The 22,993-nt window shown below is 30.4% G+C and overlaps 1 protein-coding gene across 1 annotated transcript in view; it reads left to right on the top strand.

The window, feature by feature from the left end:
- The window catches only part of LOC114328571 (mitoferrin-1-like), a 110,636-nt gene that overhangs the window by 1,214 nt on the left and 86,429 nt on the right, over window positions 1-22,993 (top strand). Inside the window, exon 2 of the mRNA XM_028277457.2 lies at window positions 18,804-19,023. Coding sequence (XP_028133258.1) covers window positions 18,804-19,023 — 220 coding nt within the window. The remainder of the gene's footprint in view (window positions 1-18,803; window positions 19,024-22,993) is intronic.

The following is a 22,993-nucleotide window of genomic DNA, read 5'->3' as shown; positions in this document are numbered from 1 at the left end:
TTTTGATGCATAATTCATATGACTGACCATGAACTGCCATGGTTTATATTTTTATGGTTGAAAAATAAAATATATTGTACCAGGCTTTACTGGTACACATATTAATAAGCAGTATGTGTGTGTTTTTTAAACTGCTCTAGATGGTTATTGCATAATATAATAAATAAGGTCAAAACATTTTTTACATGCATATTTTAATATGTAACATCTTGTCTATTCTTTTATTTACAAATTTGTGAGAAATTTATAATCTACTTTCTAATGTCAGATTTTTAGGGTTATAGTTATGTCATATGTTAGGTTAGATTTCAGTCTACTGTTGTCTTGTTTTATATTTGATATAATTTGATAATACATTTATTAATTTAAAGTAAAATTATTGTTTTTATTGATGAAAATTTGCCCTTTCATAATGACTAATTTATTTCTAATAAAAATTAGTTAATTTAATGCTTTTATAGTGGCATTTTGCCAAAATTAAAAGAAAAATTCTAATTTTTCAATTCAAAATTCACAATGTGTTAATTTAAAATATCTACTAAGAATTTCATTATCATTGAATAAACTGTGTTTTTATTGCTATTATTTGTAAATATGTAATAAAAAGTACTTGGACACTTTACAGAAGGGTGCATATTATTAAAAAATCTTGCTGCTACTATAGTACCTATGCAGTCTACCATTGCATTTATAAATGCATAAATAAGAATAATTTTTATTTTAATTTTACAAATAATCCTTTAGTTATCTCTCTTTGTTGTCTCTATTTACAATTGGAAATAAGCCAATTTTCTAGCAAACAATCGTGTGTCAGTGTGATTATGAATTAAATAAATAAATAAATGAATAGTTTATTTACGGTTATAACAATTACAATAATTACAATCATTAAATAATTCATATATTAACAGTTTGAGAACTCAATAACTACATACAATTTACACAAAACAAATGAATAGAATAAATACCTAAATGACAGTTTACAGTGACAGCCTGCATTGTATTTTAAAAAGATTTTTTCAGCTTTTTTCGAAAACTATTCAGAGAGCTAGAAAAAAAGTCTACATCTAAACCATTTTCAGATTGACACATTCGTCTTATAGGCCTATTTAGACAATAGTTTGTTTGTTGGAATTCTAAGTGAAAAACGTCCTTAGATCTTGTGCACCTTTGAGGAACCCTAAGACCTACTCTCTGCAAAATTTGAGGCGAATCTATCATTCTGTTTACAATCTTGAAAAGAAAAACCAAATCTAGCATTAAACGAAGATTTTCTAATGTTGGTATATTAAGCAATTTTGAAATGTCACAATTAGTGATGTAACGAATGTCATTTTTTGAACATTCACGAATATGAATGCGTATGCGAATATCTGCTACCGACATTCGTGGATGCGAATGCGAATATTCAGTTTTTTTGATTTGTTTCTATTTTTGTAATGTTTCCTAAATTTATAATGAGTATAAGTTAATTGATATTTAGTGTAAATCAATCGGAATCTTAAGCTTCATTACATAATACCAAATAATAAAAAAAGTGAAGGCTGATAATGTGATTATACAAGGTTAATTGCTATCTATATATTGCCCTTCATTTGTCCAAAGTTGAACGTAGGCCTCCCCCTTATTTTTCCACTCTTCTCGGTTCAGTGCTAATGCTGTCGATCTGGCCCCTGCGTATGTTTTTAGGTCATCCGACCATCTCGTCTGTGGTCTGCCCCTTCCTGTTTTGTAGTCCCAAGGTCTCCAGTGAGTTATCGCTTCATTCCATCTTCTGTCTCTTTGTCTGCTGTTCTGTCCTGCATATTTCCGTTTGAGAGTAGCTGCATGTTTAAGGTTAGGTTACCTTTTCTTAATAAAAAAAGATGAGAAGTGAATAGATTTTGATTTTATTAGAGAGTTATTGCCAACGTCTTTTAAGTCGACCTGTAATAAAAGATCCTTTATTTTGACATATAAGCATGCGCAGTATTGCGTCTTTTATTTTTGTCTTTTAATAAAATAGAAGTCTGTATTTAAGGAAAATTAGAGGACACCTTTATTTTAATAAAAGTTCCTTTATTTTGACATAACTTGTCAAAAATGTGAAGAAAGGTATAACTTCACTTGTATTTTGAATCTATCTTGTCGCTTCTTTGGATTGATAATTTATGTATTGTGGGATTGATATTTGATTAAACTTTCATCATTAAAGTTGTATGTTGGGTTTTATTTATTAAAAACAACTCTAAGTAATATTCTGAGATATAGATTATTGATGTTTTGACCCAAACGAATATAGAAAAGAACATTTTATTGAAGCTTGAGTTATTACAAGAAGTTGTAAAAAGGAATATTACGTAAATAATTTTAAATTGTTACTAATTACAATGATCAGACTTAAAATATCAGTAACTCATTTATTAAACTCAATATATTTTACATTTTTCTATAGAAATAAATATTTATTGAAGATATAAGAGATTGAAGATATAAGATCAATAAATTTTAATGAAAGTTAGGATTTGTTAAAATTCTAGATTCAAAATAGAGTTCTATTCAACAGATATATAACAACAGGTTAACAAAATAAAACAAAGGTTCAAGTATTTATTTTTGAAAATTTAATCTTTTATAGATTAGAATCTGTAAAGTTTTTAATCAAAAGTATTAATAGACTTTCATTTTCATGCCATCTTCTTCTTTTGGTTCTTATCCGTTTCGAATGTTGGAAATCATATAGCAATCATAACCTTGCTAGCTGCGATTCGAAACAGTTCCATTGATATTCTCCCTCTACCAGGTCTTCGCTTACCTTTGACTGTATCTTGCAATATGTACTGCAGCAGGGAGTAACGGTGCTGATTTATCATATGTGTTCCAGATACTGCAGTTTTATGCGTTTAATGGTAAACACAATCTCCAATTCCTTCTGCATTCCTCCTTGTTCGTGATCCATTTCATGCCATCAGTATTTGTTTATTTAAACATTGCCAAAAAAATTAATAAAAACCAGCATAAAGCTTAATTCTTCTATTATCTTTTTGTATATCGGGAAGTTTATCTGACAGATTAGAGGTCTTTTCATTTTCAGATAACTAATTATTGTGAAGTTTATATAACAGTATCCTTAGTATCTGTCTTTTCAGCTCCGGATAACCAGTTAACGGGAAGTTTCTCTCTGTCAGATATCTATTAGTATCTTTTCTGTCAGATAAACTTCCTGATAACTAGTTATCCAGAGGTGAAAAGAAAGAAAGAGAGGGCCATAATGGATAAAAGATCAAACGCCAATAGCATGTATGTACATATTTATAAATTTATTATTTAAAACCTGCTAATGATCATAAAATACTTAAAATCAGTCACCAATATAATATTTATATTTATTTATAAATTTATTAACAAACTGCAGTCCAATAAAAATAAAATTAGTTTAAGCGCTAGCTTTAAATGTCGAACAATAATTTTAAACAAACACACACACACAATTTAGTCGCATTAGATTAGCTCCTGGTTGAAAATGTACTGCCACAGCTTCTATATCAATATCAACAGCACACTCATTTGCCAGTATTTCAACGTTTTCTCTATTATGTACTACTGCAATATGTAAAACTGAACAAGCTGATATTATTCTTTGAATAAAAGGTAACTTGCATCTCATTACATATGGTAAAATGGGAAATCTCTTCACAATACCAAATGTTCTTTCAATAACAATTCTTGAAGGGATTTGTGATGGATTATAAAAACACAACTTCTGTCTGAAAATTCTGGAATGGTGTCATTCGGTAGTTGTAGTTGAGGAATGGATATCCACTATTCCCTAATAATATATTCTCCAGAAATTCCCCATTACATATACCCATAATGCAAAAGTATTTAAAAACTCCTAAAATAGTATTTCCAATTTATTGCACTTCCATATTATTGAACGATGAGTATTATGGGATATATTATGTTGTTCTCTAAACATCTTTAAATGACAAAATAATTAAATTTAACGTTTTACTCTTCAATTATATTATTTTCTTTATATCGACAAATGGAATTTTATAGGTTATTTTTATATTTACAAAAATATTTCATGTCATTTGTCAAAATAAAAGATTCTTTAACTGCGTTTGCAATACCACTCTTTTAGACCCGTCCTGTATTTGTCCTTTATTAAAGTATCCTGCAATAAAGGATCCTTTATTTGCCGGTGGCAATAACTCTCTAATATCCTAATATTATCTTAAAATTATTTTTTTTCTGGTTTTCATATTCGCAAAACATTCGCACAAATTTTGCGAATGCGAATATGTAAAAGCATGCGAATATTCGCGAATGCGAATACGAATATTCGTTACATCACTAGTCACAATACACTATATCTTCTGAAGAAATCCCTAATTTATAGCCTACAAAGCGTAGAAATTTTTTCTGAGCTCTCTCAATGCTTTCAATATGACATTTATATAAAGGAGACCAAATAGTGCTGGAATATTCCAGAACTGATCTAACCATAGCACAATACACAATTTTAAAACAATCCACATTATTGAATTCTGACAAGGTCCTTTTCAAAAATCCAAGTAATTTAAAAGCTTTATTACAAATAAAATTATAGTGATTTTTGAAACATAAAGTGGGATCAAAAAATAGACCTAAATCTTTGAAAGTGTTTGTTGGTTCCAGAAATATATTATTTATAGAGTAATTGAAACAGAGTTTCTAAAAAAGCGCATTATTTTACATTTATCGATATTAAGTGAAAGGTCATTCTTTGTACACCATTGTGAGAAATTGTTTACATCTTTTTGCATTTTTACACAGTCTCTAACATCCTTAATAATTCTAAAAATTTTCAAATCATCAGCATACAACAAAATAACACAATTTTCAAAGATTTCTAAAATGTCATTTATGAAACAAATAAAAAGAATAGTTGATAAATGACTACCCTGTGGGACGCCAGACCTAACCAAAATTTCTTTAGAAAGACAATTCTTGACTTTGACAACCTGAAGCCTGTCTGTCAGGTAGCTCTCCAACCACTCAAGTAGGGATCCATGAATTCCTAGTGCTTCTAGTTTTTCCATAAGAATCTTGATGTTAACCCGATCGAATGCCTTTGAGAAGTCGGTATAGATCACTTCAACCTGAGTCCCCTTCCCAAAGGCATCCAAAATGAATTCTTCTAGGATCACTAGATTTGTGGTTGTAGACCTACCTGGCATAAAGCCATGTTGTTCAGGAATTATTAAACTTTTATTTGAAAAAAATATTTTTGAAGCCATAATTGACTCAAAAATCTTTGCAAAAATAGAAATTTTGGAAATGGGTCTGTAATTTTCTATACATGTTTCACTCTATATATATATATATATATATATATATATATATATATATATATATATATATATATATATATATATATATATATATATATATATATATATATATATATATATATATATATATATATATATATATATATATATATATATATATATATATATATATATATATATATATATATATATATATATATATACATATATATGTACCATTTTTAAATATTGTAGCTTTCGTCTGATGATGCTGATGAAAATCAGCGAAATATAACGTTTTGTTAAACAGAGTACCACTTGGTTTTATTCAGCTGGATACCCAATAAACTTCAACCCCATTTTTATATATATATATATAAATATATATATATATATATATATATATATATATATATATATATATATATATTGATGCACGTTAAGTTGTGACTTCCGGTATACAGAAGAGGCTGTCCGACTTCCACCTTTTCTACTAGGAATTATTTTTTAAAAATTGTGTATTTGGTAAAAGGGGGGCTTATAAAATGGGTCTACCTATTGAGGGGAAAGGATTTACCAAAATAAATTTTGTATATATATACGTATATACCGAAGCGTACAGCATACGTTATGGCTTCCATATATAGGGTAGTTCAAGGTGCGTTGTCACTTCCAGCGGTGTTGTCATATTTTGGAAGTCACAACGACTCGTCTGCTGATTTACCTCTTACTTTAAGCGTAATATGTGATCTTTTGAAACTTTTACTGTGAATACAGTTGTGAATGCAGTTCTATGTTTTAAAGTTGTCTATTTAAATTAAAAGATTGATATTCTTTTGATTAAACAGGTTTACAAAAAAAATACATTTCGGAATATTTGACGAAACCATATGACTAAGGGGTTTTTGGGGTCGCTGGTCACGAATCCGGGGTCCGCTGACCTCTATCACGTCAGGTAATGGTAATCTCAAGGTCAAATCAAGATAAACCGACAGTCGCTCTGAAAAAGTATATTAGGGGGTTTTGTGGTCGCTGATGACGAATTTGTGTCCGCTGACCTCTATCACGTCTAGCTCAAGGTCATTTCGAGGTCAAATCAAGATAAATGGACACGATCGCTCTGAAAAAGTATATTAGGGGGTTTTTGGGGTCGCTGATCACAAAACTGGGGTCCGTTGAGCTCAACCGCGACAGGTCAAGGTCATTTCAAGGTCAAATCAGTTTTGTGGACTTGTCCTGATTAGGCCTTGAAATGACCATTACCTTACGTGGTAGAGCTCAACGGACCGCAGTTTTCATGATCAGTGACTCCAAAACCCCTATATTTTCAGAGCGATTGTGTCGATTTATGTTGATTTGACCTTGAACTAGACGTGATAGAGGTCAGCGGACTAATGATTCGTCATCAGCGACACCAAAAACGCCCTAATATACTTTCTCAGAGCGACTGTCGATTTATCTTGATTTGACCTTGAAATGACCTTTACCTGGCGTGAAAGAGGTGAGCGGACCCCGGATTCGTGATCAGCCACCCCAAAAACCCCCTTGTAACATGGTTTCGTCAAATAGTCCGAAATTTAGTTTTTTTTTGTAAACCTGTATTATTTATGATATGATTGATATTTATTTTACAAATACTAATATTTTATTATTGCTGCAAAATGGATTTTTTGGAATTAATTAAAAAAGTGTTATTAGTAAGTAATTTATTTATGAAAATTATATCAAAAATTTTAATAAATAAATTTGAACTTATAGGAAATTTTAATATTTATTATTTTTCTTGATTAAATTTTGAATTTTAGATTTTATTACAGGCAACGTCCTTTTAATTTTTGATGTACCAATAATAATGTGTAATAAGAAAATTAAATGGCTAAATACACCAGGTGGGGTTGAGCTGCTAAAAAGCTATCTAGATCCATCTTTTTAGAGCAGATTAGTCCCAGTCTGCTACTCGATACTATTGACTGTGCTTCTCCAGTTCTTTCTATCCTCTGTCTTTTTCTGCTAGTCTCTAATTCCTGCCCTATATAAATTTTCCTTTACTTCCTGTAACCATTTATTCTAGTTCCTCCGCGTCTCCTTGTAACTCCGGGTTTCCATTGTAAAATTGAGTTTATAGTTGTTACGCTACCTGCTCTCCATATATGCCCCAACCATCTAACACTGTGCTGAAATCTGAAAATCTGGAATAATATCTACCCGGGTCGAAACATTTTTTTTAATATATGAAAATAGTTATTTATGAAACAGTTCGTGAAGTATGCTTTTTACGAATGCACGTGATGTTTAGAGCACAAGCGACAACGGAGCGAGTGCTATACATCGCTTAAGTTCGCAAAAAGTACTTCACGCACAGTTTCATACAATATTTTATCTACGATAAACAAATAAAAAAACTGTAACTCTTCATCACTGGAATTCATTCCTATTCTACAATTTTTAGAACTTATTTAAACATTCTAATTTCTTTCAAACCACAAAACTGTCAAATTTTTTTTTGTAATTTATTGCTCATTATGTCATCACCATGACAACGCGAAAGTTAAGGATATTTGATTATATGAAAGTGTGTCAAAAACAGTGCGAAAAAGTAAATCCCGTTTAAAATACATTGTTACTTCACGCACACGTTATCCATTAAATAGATCGATGCAGATCGGCCTTATATCGGATCCTCTACTATTAGTCCGTTCGCTGACGGTAAAATATTGCAAAACCCATAAATTTTAAAAAAACCGCTTAGATCAGGGGTGGGCAATTACTTTTAAGCGCGGGCCAAAATGAAAGTTTCAAAATGTCTCTCGGGCCGGAGGACTATACCGGATATGTACGCTGTGCCCACGCGAATTTTTTTGGTGTAGTTTATTCCCTGCCCAAGAAATAAATACTATAAGTATTATTTTAAAGCATTTGGACAAAGAAATTTGACTGTTAATAATTAGAAAATGGTAATAATAAATTGTCCTACTTGGGAATACATGCGAAAAACTTGTGCCCAGTAAAATATGTCACGTAATTGAAAAAAAAATGGTCATTATATTAAATCATAAGAAGATCCAGAAAAAGAACCAGATAAAAAATGAAGATATTGAGCAAGTGGACAAAATGAAATACTTACTTAGGAGTCTGGATTACGGAAGATTTAAATTCGAAATCATAAATTCGATCAAGAATAGAGCAATTGAGGGTAGACTTTTTGAAGATGAGGACATTTCTGAGTCACCAAAGACTCAATCTGCAAATCTGATATTAGTTGATAAAATGTTGTATATCCACTCTATTCTTTTTTATGGTGCCGAAGCTTGGATTGTTAATGCTGACTTAATGAGAAAGCCGGAAGCTTTTGAGATGTGGCTTTTTGGGAGAATTTAGAAAATACCACGGACCGATCATATACGAACAAAATGATGTTGCACGAAATGGAAAGAGACAGAGAACTTTTGACCTCCATTAAAAGGAGACAGACAGCATATTTACGGCACATGCTCAGAAATGATATGTACGAGTTGTTCGAAGGAAAAAGGGGTCCTGGTAGACGACAAATATTCTGACTGAAAACATTTGAGACTGGACCGGGTTAAACACACAGACGCTTTTAAAAAAAGCAGAAAATAGAGACGAATTTGCAATGGTGTTTTAGCCAACCTTCATTAGTGGAGTCGGCGTTAGAAGAATAATAATAAATTAATGGTAATTAAATAAATCAGTTATTGAAAGATTTTATTTTCTGATTTATTTATATTTTAACGATACAAATTAATTTATATTGATACATATTTTGTAAATATACCTAATATTAAATAAAATTATAAAAAAAAAGACAAACATTAAACGTTAAAATTAATAGAATACTCATTATAAGTATAACTTCTATAATAGTTAATGCGAAACGTGAAATCGCGAATGTTCATGTGATATTATTTCTTCAAAATTGGGATCCAAATCACTTGTAGCAATCCTTAATACCGAGTGTAGATTTTCGTCAGTAATTTGTGATCGATATTTATTTTTCGTGGAAACCATCAACGAAAAAGTTCTTTCACAAATATATGTCGAACCAAATAAAACTAGGTATTTTTGAACATAGTTTAAAAAATGTTTAAAATGTTCTGTATTCAAAGCACCGTAGAAAGCACTCAATTCGTTTGATTGAACATTTTCTTTTAATAAATTATTTGCCTGTAAGTCAATTAATTCTAGCTGAATTTCAACAGGAGCTTCTTGCACATCAAAATTGAAAGGTTGACTAATTAATGACAAAGGTTTTTCAATAGCTTTGAAATCTTGAAATCTTCTTTGGAATTCAGTATGCAGCTCTTGTGTTACTGAACTATATTTAAGAAAATCAGAATTTTTCAATAATTCTCGTCGTGTTTGTAATGATGGGAAGTGGTTTAATATTTTTTTATTAAAGTTCTCAGCAAATAAGTTTAGTTTTATCATAAATGCTTTGACATTTGAGTGCATATTGAAAGCGAACTGGTTTTTCCCTTGTAAATTTACATTAAGTTCATTTAAATATTTTACAATATCTACAGAAAACGACAAATCGTTTAGCCATGCCTCATTTTGCAATTCAGGAAAATCATGTAGTTTTTCTTTTATCGACAAGAAGGATACTATTTCATCAAGCAAATATTGAAATCTGTCCAAAACTTTACCGATGCTAAGCCATCTCACCTCAGTGTAGTAAGGAATTTCGTAAAAGTCACTTTCAATTTCTTTCAAAAATTCAACAAACTGTCGATGATTTAAGGCACGTTCCCGGATAAAATTTACAACTTTTGTCACAACAGTAACGACGTGATTCAATTTTAAAACTTTTCTACATAACACTTCTTGATGAATAATGCAGTGTAAAAATAATATGTCTTGTTCTGGCTGCAACTGTTTTACTTTGTCGCTGATTCGTTTTAGTAAGCCCACATTTTTCCCTGTTAAACTAGGACAGCCATCCGTAGTGATGCTTACTATTTTGTTCCAAGGTAAATTTACTTTAACTAAACACTCTTCAACAGCGTTAAAGAAGTCTTCACCGGTAGTTGTATCTTTCATTGGATGCACACTAAGAAGTTCCTCGCGAATTTCACATTTTTTGTTAATGCCCCGAATAAATATTAATAATTGACTTGTGTCAGTAATATCGCAGGACTCATCCAACGCCAGAGAACAATATGTAAAATCAGCAATTATTGTTTTTAGCTGGTCGAGTAAATTTCCTGAAATATTTTCGATCCGTCGTACTATTGTTCTCCTTGACAGGCTTAAATTTTCAAAAATATGTTTTTTTTCAGGACAACATATCTCCGACACTTCTACCATGCACTGTTTAACAAATTCTGCTTCAGAAAAAGGTTTACATAACTTAGCAATTTTGTGTGCAATAACATAACTTGCTTGTGTGGTAGATTTCTCGATGTTACTTTGTTTGCTAAAAATATTTTGTTGTTTACTTAAGTTTTTTGCTAAGTTGTCTGCAGCATTTTTAAGTTCTTCTAAAGAAAACGATGCATATTTTGGATGTTTTGATGTAAAATGCCTCTTTAAATTATATTCCTTGAAAACAGCAATGGTTTAATGGCAAACTAAACAAATTGCTTTCTTACCAATGTTCGTAAAAAGGTATTTTTCTGTCCATGCTTCATTAAAATTTCTGCATTCCAAATCAACTTTTCTTTTTTTAGATTGTATCATTTTGCAAATGCTTACAAATAAATATTTTAATACAATAAAATAAAAACAATGTTTTCAAATTTTACTTACAAAATGTCCTCCACTTTTTCAATTTATTATATATTTGCAAAATAACACACACTGTATCAAAAGAAATATGAGGAGTAATAGGAAAGTAGTTGTAAAACTTCGGCAAAAATCGGTAACAATGAATTTTATGCTGAAGTAGGTATTCCAAACAACCATACTTAATTCAGATTTAATAAATAAAGAATCATATTATTGGGACCAAAGTGCTGAGGTATTTAGATCATAAACTGTCAGTGATATGGTTGAAATAGATACCCAAACACCGAGTGCTTGTCTTGAGACCTTGAGAGTTAAATACGATTATTAATACCGAATAAACAATTATGAATCTCCGGGGATTTCCCTATATTTTAAAAGAAATTTAAAGTAAATAGTTACAATTAAACAGTTTTTAAAAATATAGTTAGCTAAGGCTGTTAGTAATTATAATACTCTCTATTATTTATATATTTAATAATTTATGTGAACATTATGCAAACTATTACTGTTGATTTCAATAAAATCACATAAAAGGGATTCAAAAGATTAGGTACTTGCGGGGTTTTTCAACGGGCCGGACAAAGTAAGCGAAAGGGCCGGACCCGGCCCGCGGGCCGGCTTTTGCCCACCCCTGTGCTATAGCCTTATTCTTTAACTATATCGCTGTAATAACATTGTTTCTAGACAGGTAAATTATCATTGTATACTGGGCGTACCAATCAAACTGGTTTTTTTTTTCAATTTTCACAACACCCTGTGGAATATTCTAGCCTTTATACAATATTGAAATTAAAACCCAACTATAGCCCCAGGTTTTTTTAACGTTCTGTTTGTTATTCATTCGCTTATGTTGGATAATAAAAAAGTTAGGGACTTTAACAACTAAACATGTTCTTTATCAATACATGGTGTTTCTAAATAAGTGCGACAAACTTTAAGGGGTAATTCTGCATGAAAAAATAATGATCGTTTACTTGATAAAGCTATGTCCGCAAATGCTTGCAAATATAAAATTCTTTTGCCAAACGATCATTATTTTTTCATGCAGAAATTACCCCTTAAATTTTGTCGCACTTATATTTAGAAACACCTGTATCGATAAAGAACATGGCTAGTTGTTAAAGTCCTTAACTTTTTATTATCCAACGTAAGCGAATGAATAAAAAAACAGAATGTTAATAAAACCTGGAGCTATAGTTAGGCTTTGATTTAAATATTTTATAAAGGCTAGAATATTCCACAGGGTGTTGTGAAAATTGAGAAAAAAAACCCAGTTTGATTGGTACACCCGGTATACAATGAAAATTTACCTGTCTATCAACAATATTATCATAGCTATTTTGTTAAAGAATAAGGCTATAACATATTAAAAAAAATTACTTAAATCGGACAACAGGTTTGGGAGATACGAGACATCAAAAATTACCCATTTTTTTGGGGTGCCCGTTTTTCGTGCCGGTGAGTGTAGATTAAATTAGAAGTTCATTGTAAAAAAGGAAGTAGGTAAACAAAAACACGAGAAAAATGAATTTATATAAGTAAATAGGTAAGTAAATATTATAGATTAAAATAAGTACAGAAAATATATAATTATAGAGATATATAATCACTTATTGTACCTTCATTTAAGGCTAACTTTAAAAGTAAAGCAGATCTGCTATTATTCATGTTTAAAAACAAAAGGCACACAAAACACTAAGTACGATTAGGACCGCGAATCTACAACAGATAAATGTCTGGAAACCGTTACACAGGGTTGCCAAAAAACGGAAGTCACACCGAGCGGTGTGGTATACGGAAGACGCTACGCGTTGTGTACATAGCCTGTATAGTAGCACGGGAGCGACACTAGCGCTGGTGATATACCGTCGAACTAAAATCTGATCTTATGAGTATGTTAGATACGATATGACTTCCAGCGAAATTTTTAATATAAGCCTTCTGATACCATCTAGTAGCCAAATTCGTAAAAATATAGGCAAAACGTTGTGACTTCCGAAATCGGAAGTCATAACGGTATATATGAAGTAACAACGTATTACGAGAATCTACTTTGGAAGTCACATGGATACATGTATCAATATATATATATATATATATATATATATATATATATATATATATATATATATATATATATATATGTATCGGTTTTAGAACGTCTTTCGACGTTGTCCGATGCCTAACTTCCACATCCTTCTATCATCCCATAGGCCCTCTCTAAGATCCCTTTCACTCATTGCCTTGGTTACCCCTTCTTTCCATGTCTTCTTGGGTCTTCCTCGTTTTTTGCGGTTTGGTGGTACCCACTGCATGATCTTTTTGGGCAATCTTGTGTCTTCCATTCTTTGAACATGACCATACCAAATCAACTGTTTCCTCTCAATGTCTGTTGTTAAGTAGCCATCTATTCCAATTCGTCGTCTTACTTCCTCATTTCGAACTCTTTCCCTACGGGATATACCTAACGATCTTCTAAACACATCCATTTCTACAGCTTCTAATTTTTTTCTGTTGTTCTCAGTTATTCTCCAAGTTTCTGCTTCGTAAAGTAGGCTGCTTTTAATAAGTGTTTCATAGATGTTGTATTTTCACTGTATTCCTATTTCGGAGCTCCAAAGTATTCCATTTAGTTTTTAAATGTTTTACTACCATTCTTAAAAATAGGAGAAATATAACTTTTTTTTCCACTCTTCTGGGAAAGTGCCAGTACTTAATGATAAACGAAAAATCGTTAGTAATGCAGGAGACAGTGCAAAACGACATTTATGTACAAAATAAGATGAAATTTCATCAGGGCCACTACTAAGTTTTAGATTTAATTTTTCTAACTTATTAAAAATATCTATTAGACTAATATCACAGCTGCTTAAACTAATTGTTTTATTATAATCAAAGCTTGGAATATCACAGTTATTGTTATCTACATATGACTTAGAGAAATGCTGTTTAAAAAAATTTGAAATTTCTGATGGATTGTTTGACTCATTGTTGTCATAGGTCATGTGGTTTGGTAAGTAATAATGTTTATTTTTACTGTGTATATAACTCCAGAATTCTTTGGAATTACAGTAAAACCTCCGTTAACCGAAACCTTTTTAACCGAAACATCGTTTAACCGAAATGCCTGACAGTTTCAATAATTTCGCCAATAAAAAGTAAATTAAACAAAAAGCAATAAAAAGGAAAATGAACATGTTTAGAGTGTTTTTTTAAATAAATCTCCTGTTTTATTTTGTGTTTTCCTTTGACAACGATGTTCTGCAGCTATAGCTCTCCAATACTATGTAATTTGATAAAAGCAGAATACAAAAAAACAATGTTCTTTTTAACCGAAATTCTTGTTATCCGAAACGGCCTTTCCCCCAATTATTTCGGTTAACGGAGGTTTTACTGTAGTCATGTTTTGTTCCAAAGTTTTTATGGTTTGACTTTTACATTGCTCAGCTAAGACTTTACATTCTCTACGAATGTCTGAGAATAATTTATAGTCAGAAAAATTTATAGTCAGATAGCTACACTATCATTTGCTTAAAAAATTTAAGTTAAAAGTGAAGTTTAAAAAACGCTGGAATCATTTGTGCGGCTCATCATGTTATTGATGGACCATCTTGAAAGGGATCTTTATATAAATATCAAAATATCAGATATATACCGAATATATAACCGATAGATAATTAAGTATTAAATATAAAAACAAAAATAATTCTAAACCCAGAAAACAAATTTAATGGTTATGATAATGAACTAGATAAATCTGACGATGCAGATGACATCTCCCAGATACAGTCGAACTTAGGATATTTGGGTCCAATGTCTCGATTGAGGTATTTAAATTGGAAGACAAGCTTAGCTGTTTTTTGACACCTCAGCCTATTTCAAAGTTTTCACTGAACTAATCCAAAAGATGTAAAATATCTCTATACAGCTGCTTGACTGCATTAGAACAATTGCTCACATAACTTGACAAGTTTTTGTTTTCCTGAAGGCCAGTCATTCTCATCTATAATTAACCCTGTCAGTCACCATGTTTGTTTAAACAAACATCAACTTTTTTTAAGCGCCAACGATAGCTAATTCCCATTTTTTACATTTAATCACTGTGATCGTCTCAAAGAACATCATCTCTAAACGTTGTACTACGCATAGTGTCACGCTTGTTCCAAATAGCTCACTTTTGTTGATGAGTACTGTATGGCAACAAATGTTTTAATATTTCGTTTGTGTTTAAACTTATTAGGTAAGTTAAAATCTGACTTTAAAACTATTTTATAGGTACTTTAATGTTAGTTTTTACATGTATGTAAAAAAACATAAAAAATATTAGATACTTCATATAGATAGTTTCATACAAAAAATCATGTGTTCTTTTAAACAAACATGGTGACTCAAAGGTTATTTAATTTTCAGATTTCCTATTTCGAAAATATGTCTAGAAAGCCGCTAACTGAAGCTGAACTCCTTATATTGTCAATAATTTGTCAGATATCGAAGTTACGAACGATGATGAGGAAAGTGATGAATTACAGAACTAAAGAAGTCACAGGATACATCAGATGTTGATAATTCTGATTTAGAAGATAGCAATATTGATCAAGAATACCATGTTTAGACGATATAAATAAATTTTAGATAAAGATGAAAGATCTGAAGAACAAAAATCTCACACTGAAAAACAAAATAAAGTACCTATTCAAAGACGAAAAACGAGACTAATTGGTTGGAGGTGCTGAAGAAGAGAAAAATGGAACCTGTCTGGAAAAGACACACATTAGTTGTAGAAAATGCAAAATTCATTTATATATTGTCAGTGAACAGTGAACGCAATTGTTTCGTTAATTTTCATTCAAAATAAATGTTTTTTATGATTTTATTGGAATTTTTTTTTATGTGCGGTACCTACTCTTGAGTCACCATGGTTGTGTTAACAAACATTCATTTTTTTCAAAAAAATTTGTTTTTTTTTGGGCAAAATTTTTTGTTTATAAATCTTTAAAAAATCATATTGGGACCGTGCAAGTTCGGCAAAGCGACCTCTATTTCTACGCTCTGTACTTTTATTCGCACTTTTAATTATATTGGCAATTATATTAGTCCTGGTTGCTGGATAATTGTCAAGGCCATAGTCCAAAAATATAATCAGAAGAAAAAATAAGTTGCAGGTTATGTTATGCAAACGTAAACAATTGTATGTAGTAAATAAAATTAGTTATTAAAATGCAGTACTGCAAGCAAAATACAATTAATTAAATTTACCTTTATATAATAATTGCATATCATATCAATATTGTGGAGCAATATATAATTTTTCTGCTTCAATGACAGAAGGTATGAAATATACGTCAATTTGACAATTTCAATTGACAATATGAATTATTTAAGACAGTTGCAATATTTCTACGCGACTCGCGCACGGTCGTTTCTCGTTTCCCTTCCAAGTACTTGCACACCGCGAATACCTCAACCTCCAAGTTTTAAATTTGTATCTTTGCAAACAAAATTTCATGACTGAGAGGGTTAAAGATTTTTACCAAACTGTGGAACCATTTTCAAACTGTTTGTAATACATAGTAGCATTTACTGATTCAATATACAGTCCCTGGCCATATTATTATGACCGCCTATGGATTTTTACAAAAGTCAACTATTCCACTAGGTAAGCTTTGTTTAAAATATTGTTTTTAAATTTAGTTTTGTTATGCAATGTTAATGTTATGCATTAACTATAATATATTTAATTTTAAACAACAATAAAATATTTGAAAATATTACATATTTATATTTTTTTTAATATTTTGTTGAACTTGTTGAACCTTAATCAGATGGAAAATATTTGGGAGCTTTTAAAACGAGAAATTTCCGATGAAAAGGTCACTAGCGAAATTGTTTTGATTAAAGAACTAATATATCATTGAAACCACAATGACAAATTAAAGCAAAAAAAATTTAACGGCATTCAAAGTATGCCAAGACGGGTACTAGCGGTAATCAATTTTAGGGGGGGCTCAGCAAAATATTTAAAAAATGCAAATATGTGATATTTTCAAATGGTTTGTTGCTGATTATTATTAAATGTATTATATTTGATAATAAACACCAATAAAACATTTAAAAATATCACATATTTTTATTTTTTCAATATTTTGTTGAGCACCCTTTAACTTTGATTAGCGCTTGTATCCGGCTTGACATACTCTGAATGCAGCTAAATTTTTCTTTGCTTTAATTTGTTATTGTGATTTCAATGATATGTTAGTTCTTTAATCAAAACAATTTCGTTGGTGACCTTTTCATCGGAAAATACTCGTTTTAAAATCTCCCAAATATTTTCCATCTGATTGTCAGAAGTTCAACAAAATATTAAAAAGTATATAAATATGTAATATTTTCAAATGTTTTATTGGTGTTTATTATTAAATATAATATAGTTATTGTATAATATTAACATTACATCACAAAATTTAATTTAAAAATCATATTTTAAATAAAACGTACCTAGTGGAATAGTTGATTTTTGTAAAAATTCATAGGTGGTCATAATAATATGGCCAGGGACGTATGTATGTAATTGCAATATTTAAGATTTTTTGTTAAAAATAAACAAGCATATAAAAATTCGTAGCATTTTCCCAATTTGCTTTTTATTTTTAGCTTACAACGAAATAAAAGGTAACCCAAACATAAATATTTCATTTTAAAGGAAAAATAACATTGTAATAAGTAATTAACAAACAACAATGTTGGAAGAAAGTCCAGATAGAAAATATTGATTATCAAATTTAGTCAGCACATTCCCTACAGCATGCTGTTATACATATATACAATACACAGCCAAGACTTATAGAATTTACAAAAATATCTTGTTTTCTGCTCATATCTCTTGAGTCATCAAAACACATTTAAAACCAAAGACAGGATGGAGTGAGTAGAAGAGGCAGGAATGAGTAGGACCAGGTGATAGAGATGACTAGGTGACCAGGTGAAGGCAAAGGATAGGAAGAAATAGAAGCTGATTCTAGAACGGGCCACCCATTCGTTGTAGAGCCAATGATGATGATTATAGAGTTGCACTGGAAGAAAATGCTAAAGTGTTACTTTTGCATTTCTGTCATTTGACCATCTAGCAGTAAAAAACATTTACAAGGAATACGACAATTAAAAATACTTGTAGGGAACTATAATGATATATAATTTAAAGATGCCATTGAAGAGTAAACTCTCGCTATTTTAGACTTTCTTTCGCTAATAAACACGTTCTTAATGATTTAATCACTAGTTTTCTTGTTAAATTCGTTTTTGCTATCTATTAAATAGTTATCTCTAAATAGACAATTTTTAGTGTCTCACTCTACTCTAAGGACAACCTTATCTATCTATTCATTGTTTTAAACCAAGCAAATGCATCTTTTGAACCAGCACTATAAGTTCGCTATTAATTATCGAAGAAAAGTACGCTCGTGGATGTTGTCTTGGTCCTAAAAAATTAGCCAATGCCCAATTAGAGAAAAGAAACTAATTGTATTTTCTCAACGTTGGGGAGGGATCAAGTTAAAACCATACCTAGTGTCTAGTGTGTATTGCAGTCAGGATCTAAAAATCAAAACTACATTAACATGTTATTATCTTCTTTATGTTGCTGTTTGTAGTCCTTAGATTCTACATACATTGTAGTTGCATTGTTTATTATAAATATATAAATAAGAAATTCTGTATTTACACATATTTATAATTTATTGTAATGATATATTTATTTTTTAGACACGAATGCAGTCCCTTGCAACTTCAGGAACTGAAGGTATCAGTGAGACGCTATTAAGGATGATTCGGCATGAAGGTATTTTGAGGCCCATTCGAGGTATGTCAGCGATGGTAGTTGGAGCTGGACCTTCACACGCTTTGTATTTCAGTAGTTATGAATTTACGAAGAATATCTTTGCACAGTATTTCAACGCTTCAAGATATGACATGTTAATTTGTGGTAAGTAATTTCAGATTTCTTGTTTTTACAATTTTGAGTTTATTGATATCTTTCAAAATATGTGTTTGCAATAATTTTTTATTTGGCAACCCTTGATGCTACTACTATATGTCAGTTTATAAAGTTCTCCACCATTTTCGGACTTACAGTCTCCACTAGGTATAGTTTCTAGTTGTTCCATGAGTCGTCTTTTATGTTTTTTTCTCTCAGATCTTTGTCTATTCCTTCGCTCCAACTTTTTCTCAGTCTATGTCGCTAGCTGGCTATCTTTGATAATGTAACTTTAAAGAGTTAGGGGAGTGCAATTAGAACGAAAACATGCATTGTTTTGGAAAAATTCAAACAAGCTTATATTTTTCTAAAACTTTTTTTGTTAGTTTATATACATGTTAAAGTAAAAAGTTCTACTCGCAGATTTGGCCGCTAATTGTTTATTAATTGTTTAAACAATAACAATTGTTTTGTGTAAATAATTTTAAAAATATCGTTAAATTCATCATTTTACTTTCATCAAATATGTTTCTATTTTGTTTTTGATTATGCTGAATCCGAATATGGCATTGCAATTTGAAACTTCTTATACAGAAGCTCTTATACACTATTATACAGTGTGTCTGCGTAGCTAGGAACCACATGGAAAACTTTTTTATTATCAATTTTACGAAAAAAAGTTATTCTTAATGAATGCTCTGCATAGTCAAAAATCTAAAACTCAACCGTCAGATATCAAATTTTATCAATTTTATACGAGTTATGTCAAAAATATGAATTTCGTTAAAGAGTAAAGTACCTTTATATTTCAGAATATCAAAAATGCTATTATGAAAAGTTGTTTGAAATTAGAAACTATGTCTAAATATACAATTACATCATTCTAATCAAAAAAATGTTTTTCAATTTTTTTTCAAATTACGGATACTCATCATAATTTTATTACAATTATGATAACTATTTTATTATCACTTTTACGAAAAAAAGTTATTCTTCATAAAATGCTCTCCTTAGTCTAAAATCTAAGATACAACCATCAGATATCAAACTTTTTTAATTTTATACGAGGTATGTAAAAAATATGAATTTTTCTTGAGTTAAGTGCCTTTATTATTCACAATATTTTAATTAGAAGGATGTAATTGAACACTAAAACCAATTTTTTAATTCTAAACAACTTTTCTTAATAACAATTTTCGATATTGTGAAATGTAAAGGTACTTTACTCTTGAGTGAAATTCATATTTTTTGACATACCTCGTATAACATTAATTAAATTTGATATTTGATGATTGCATCTTAGATTATATACGATGCAGAGTATTTTATAAAGAATAACTTTTTTTCGTAAAACTGATAATAAAAAAGTTTTCAATAGGTTCCAAGTTACGCAGACATACTATATAAGAGCTAAAAAAAGTTTTTTTGCTAAACATTTATTATTGTTAAAGCTTATTATTAAATGTATTTTAGGTAAGTTTTACAGAAAAAAGTTTTGATCACTTTGTATAAACATTTTTTTAGCTGGTATTTTTCGGTTTTTGTATTACATTTTTGTTGTCTTTCTTAATTTTCTTAAAAAGAAATAGTTTTGTTTATATTTCTCCGCGACTCGCGCACGGTCGTTTCTCGTTTCCTTCCAAGTACTTGCACACCGCGAATAGTAAATATCGGTATAGCAGTCTATGTATTAATACAAACTATATTTATTTCGGAGTTCAATATTTCATTGTTTATTTGACAACTTCGTCGGGAGCTAGCTAAAATTTATAATACAAATACAAAAATTAGATAGAACAAAGAAACAAGCAACATTTTTTACTTTCGAAATCAAGAATTTTTAATTTAGGTATATTAGCATTGCTGGTTCACAAACGACTGTAGAAGACCATACATATAGAAAATAGTTCAAAATCAATGACAAAATAATGCGATACCAAGTACTTCTTTTTCTGTGAAGTTAAATTGTTAAAAATTAAAATTAAAAATACAGTATAATTATTAAAAATACAGCCAAAAACGTTTAAATTAACAGTTCTTTAAAATATTGAAATAATTTAATTAAATTTTGCAATTAACGTACTCGTATCTGATTTATAATTAATAGATCTTTTGTTTTTATTAATGACACATTTTAAGAAGTAACCTACTTTTATAGTTGCTTTCTTTATCAAGAATTTTTACTACTAAAAAAATGTATGACCTGTTCTTTTTGTGTGTTCAACCACAGCACATAAGTTTCGGAAGGAGGTTCGAAGAGTTATCGAGGGAATGGGAAATTTTTCATGATTTTCTAATTACACCCTGTATATGAGTGGTTATAATTAATGACTACATATCCTTTTCATCAAATATGTCACGTGGTCTGATGACCTGTCGCACCTGGATGGTAAAGATCAAAGGGCAAAGGGTTTGACTTATATCGCTGGTAAATATGATTAATGAGAGAGATAGAGAGAGAAAGAGAGAGAGAGAGAAAGAGAGAGAGAGAGAGAGTGTGTGTGAGAGAGAGAGAGAATTTATTGTTTCTAAAAATAAGTAAAAAAAAGCCATCAATTAGCGCAACTGTCCTCAAAAAATTCCTCGATACTATAGTAACACTTAGATAATAAAAACTTCTTGATTGCTCTTCTGAATACAAAAATATTGCTTGAGGATCTTATATTGAGTGGTAGGTGATTAAACACTTTCTTTCCAGTGTAAATAAATGATTTTTTAATTAGTGTAGAAGAGGGAATTGGAAGTGGCATAACGTAAGTTAGACGAGTGTTATAAAGGGAATCTGTCCGAATATCCTCTTTATGTTTTTTAAAAATTAAGCACGCTAATTCAACGATATATATGCAAGGAAGTGTCAAGATACCATGTTTCCGGAACCGAGGCCTGCATGATGTACCAAACTTGACCTTGCATAAATATCTATGTGCTCTCTTTTGTAGCATAAAGATTCTATTGAAATGATTAAGAGAACAGCTACCCCAAAAGGCAATACCGTATCTCAAATAGATTTAATCAGGGCCACATAAACACTTTTTGCAATCTTGAAATCCAAATGCTGTGCCACTGATTTGACGGCAAAGCAACCCGATGATATCTTTTTGCTTAAATATACAGTGTGTTGCTCAAACTTAAGTTTATTGTCAATATAGAGACCTAAAAATTTGTTAACAGTGTCAGAACAAATGCCTTCATTACCCAGAGTAATGGTGTTGAGATCATTCTTAAAAGAAATTAATTTGGTTTTTGAAAAATTAAATGTCAAATGATTAGCTTTGCACCACTCTAAGATTTTTAGCATATCACTACTAATAATCTTGTTCAGTACCTTAGAGTCCTTGTTTTGCCATAAAATTGTGGTATCATCTGCAAATATAGTAAACTGGCCATTAATATCGAGGTTAATTATGTCATTAAAATAGATCAAGAAAAAGATATGACCCAAGACAGAGCCTTGAGGTACGCCACAATTAATAAATATATTACTAGAATAGCGCTCATTGATTGATACAGACTGGCATCTGTCTTCTAAGTATGAACTGAACCACTTTAGAGTAGTGCCTCTAAAACCATATCTTTCCAGTTTATTAAGAAGTATTTTGTGATTGACACAGTCAAAGGCTTTAGATAGATCAAAGAAAACTGCAGCAGCAACATAATCGTTATTTAAGTCTAAGTATAGTTTTTCCATGAATTCGAAGATGGCATCAATGTACTTTTTAATGACTGGAAACCGAATTGGCAGGAAGAAAGCAAATCGTGTTTTTGTAAGAAAGTCATCATTCGGATTTTGACCAATTTTTCTACAACCTTTGAAAGCGATGGTAACAAAGAGATAGGATGATAATTAGCAGGTAAATCGTGGTCACCACCTTTATATAAAGGAATAACCTTAGCACATTTTAAACAATCGCTAAAGTGACCTGTTGAAAAAGATTTGTTAATTGCCTCCGCTAAAATTTTCAGAACATTATCAGGAAGA

The sequence above is a fragment of the Diabrotica virgifera genome, chromosome 5, assembly GCF_917563875.1.
Source record: "Diabrotica virgifera virgifera chromosome 5, PGI_DIABVI_V3a".
Classification (NCBI taxonomy): domain Eukaryota; kingdom Metazoa; phylum Arthropoda; class Insecta; order Coleoptera; family Chrysomelidae; genus Diabrotica; species Diabrotica virgifera.
Note: the sequence above shows the minus strand (reverse complement) of the source record. Positions and strands in the feature narration are given on the sequence as shown.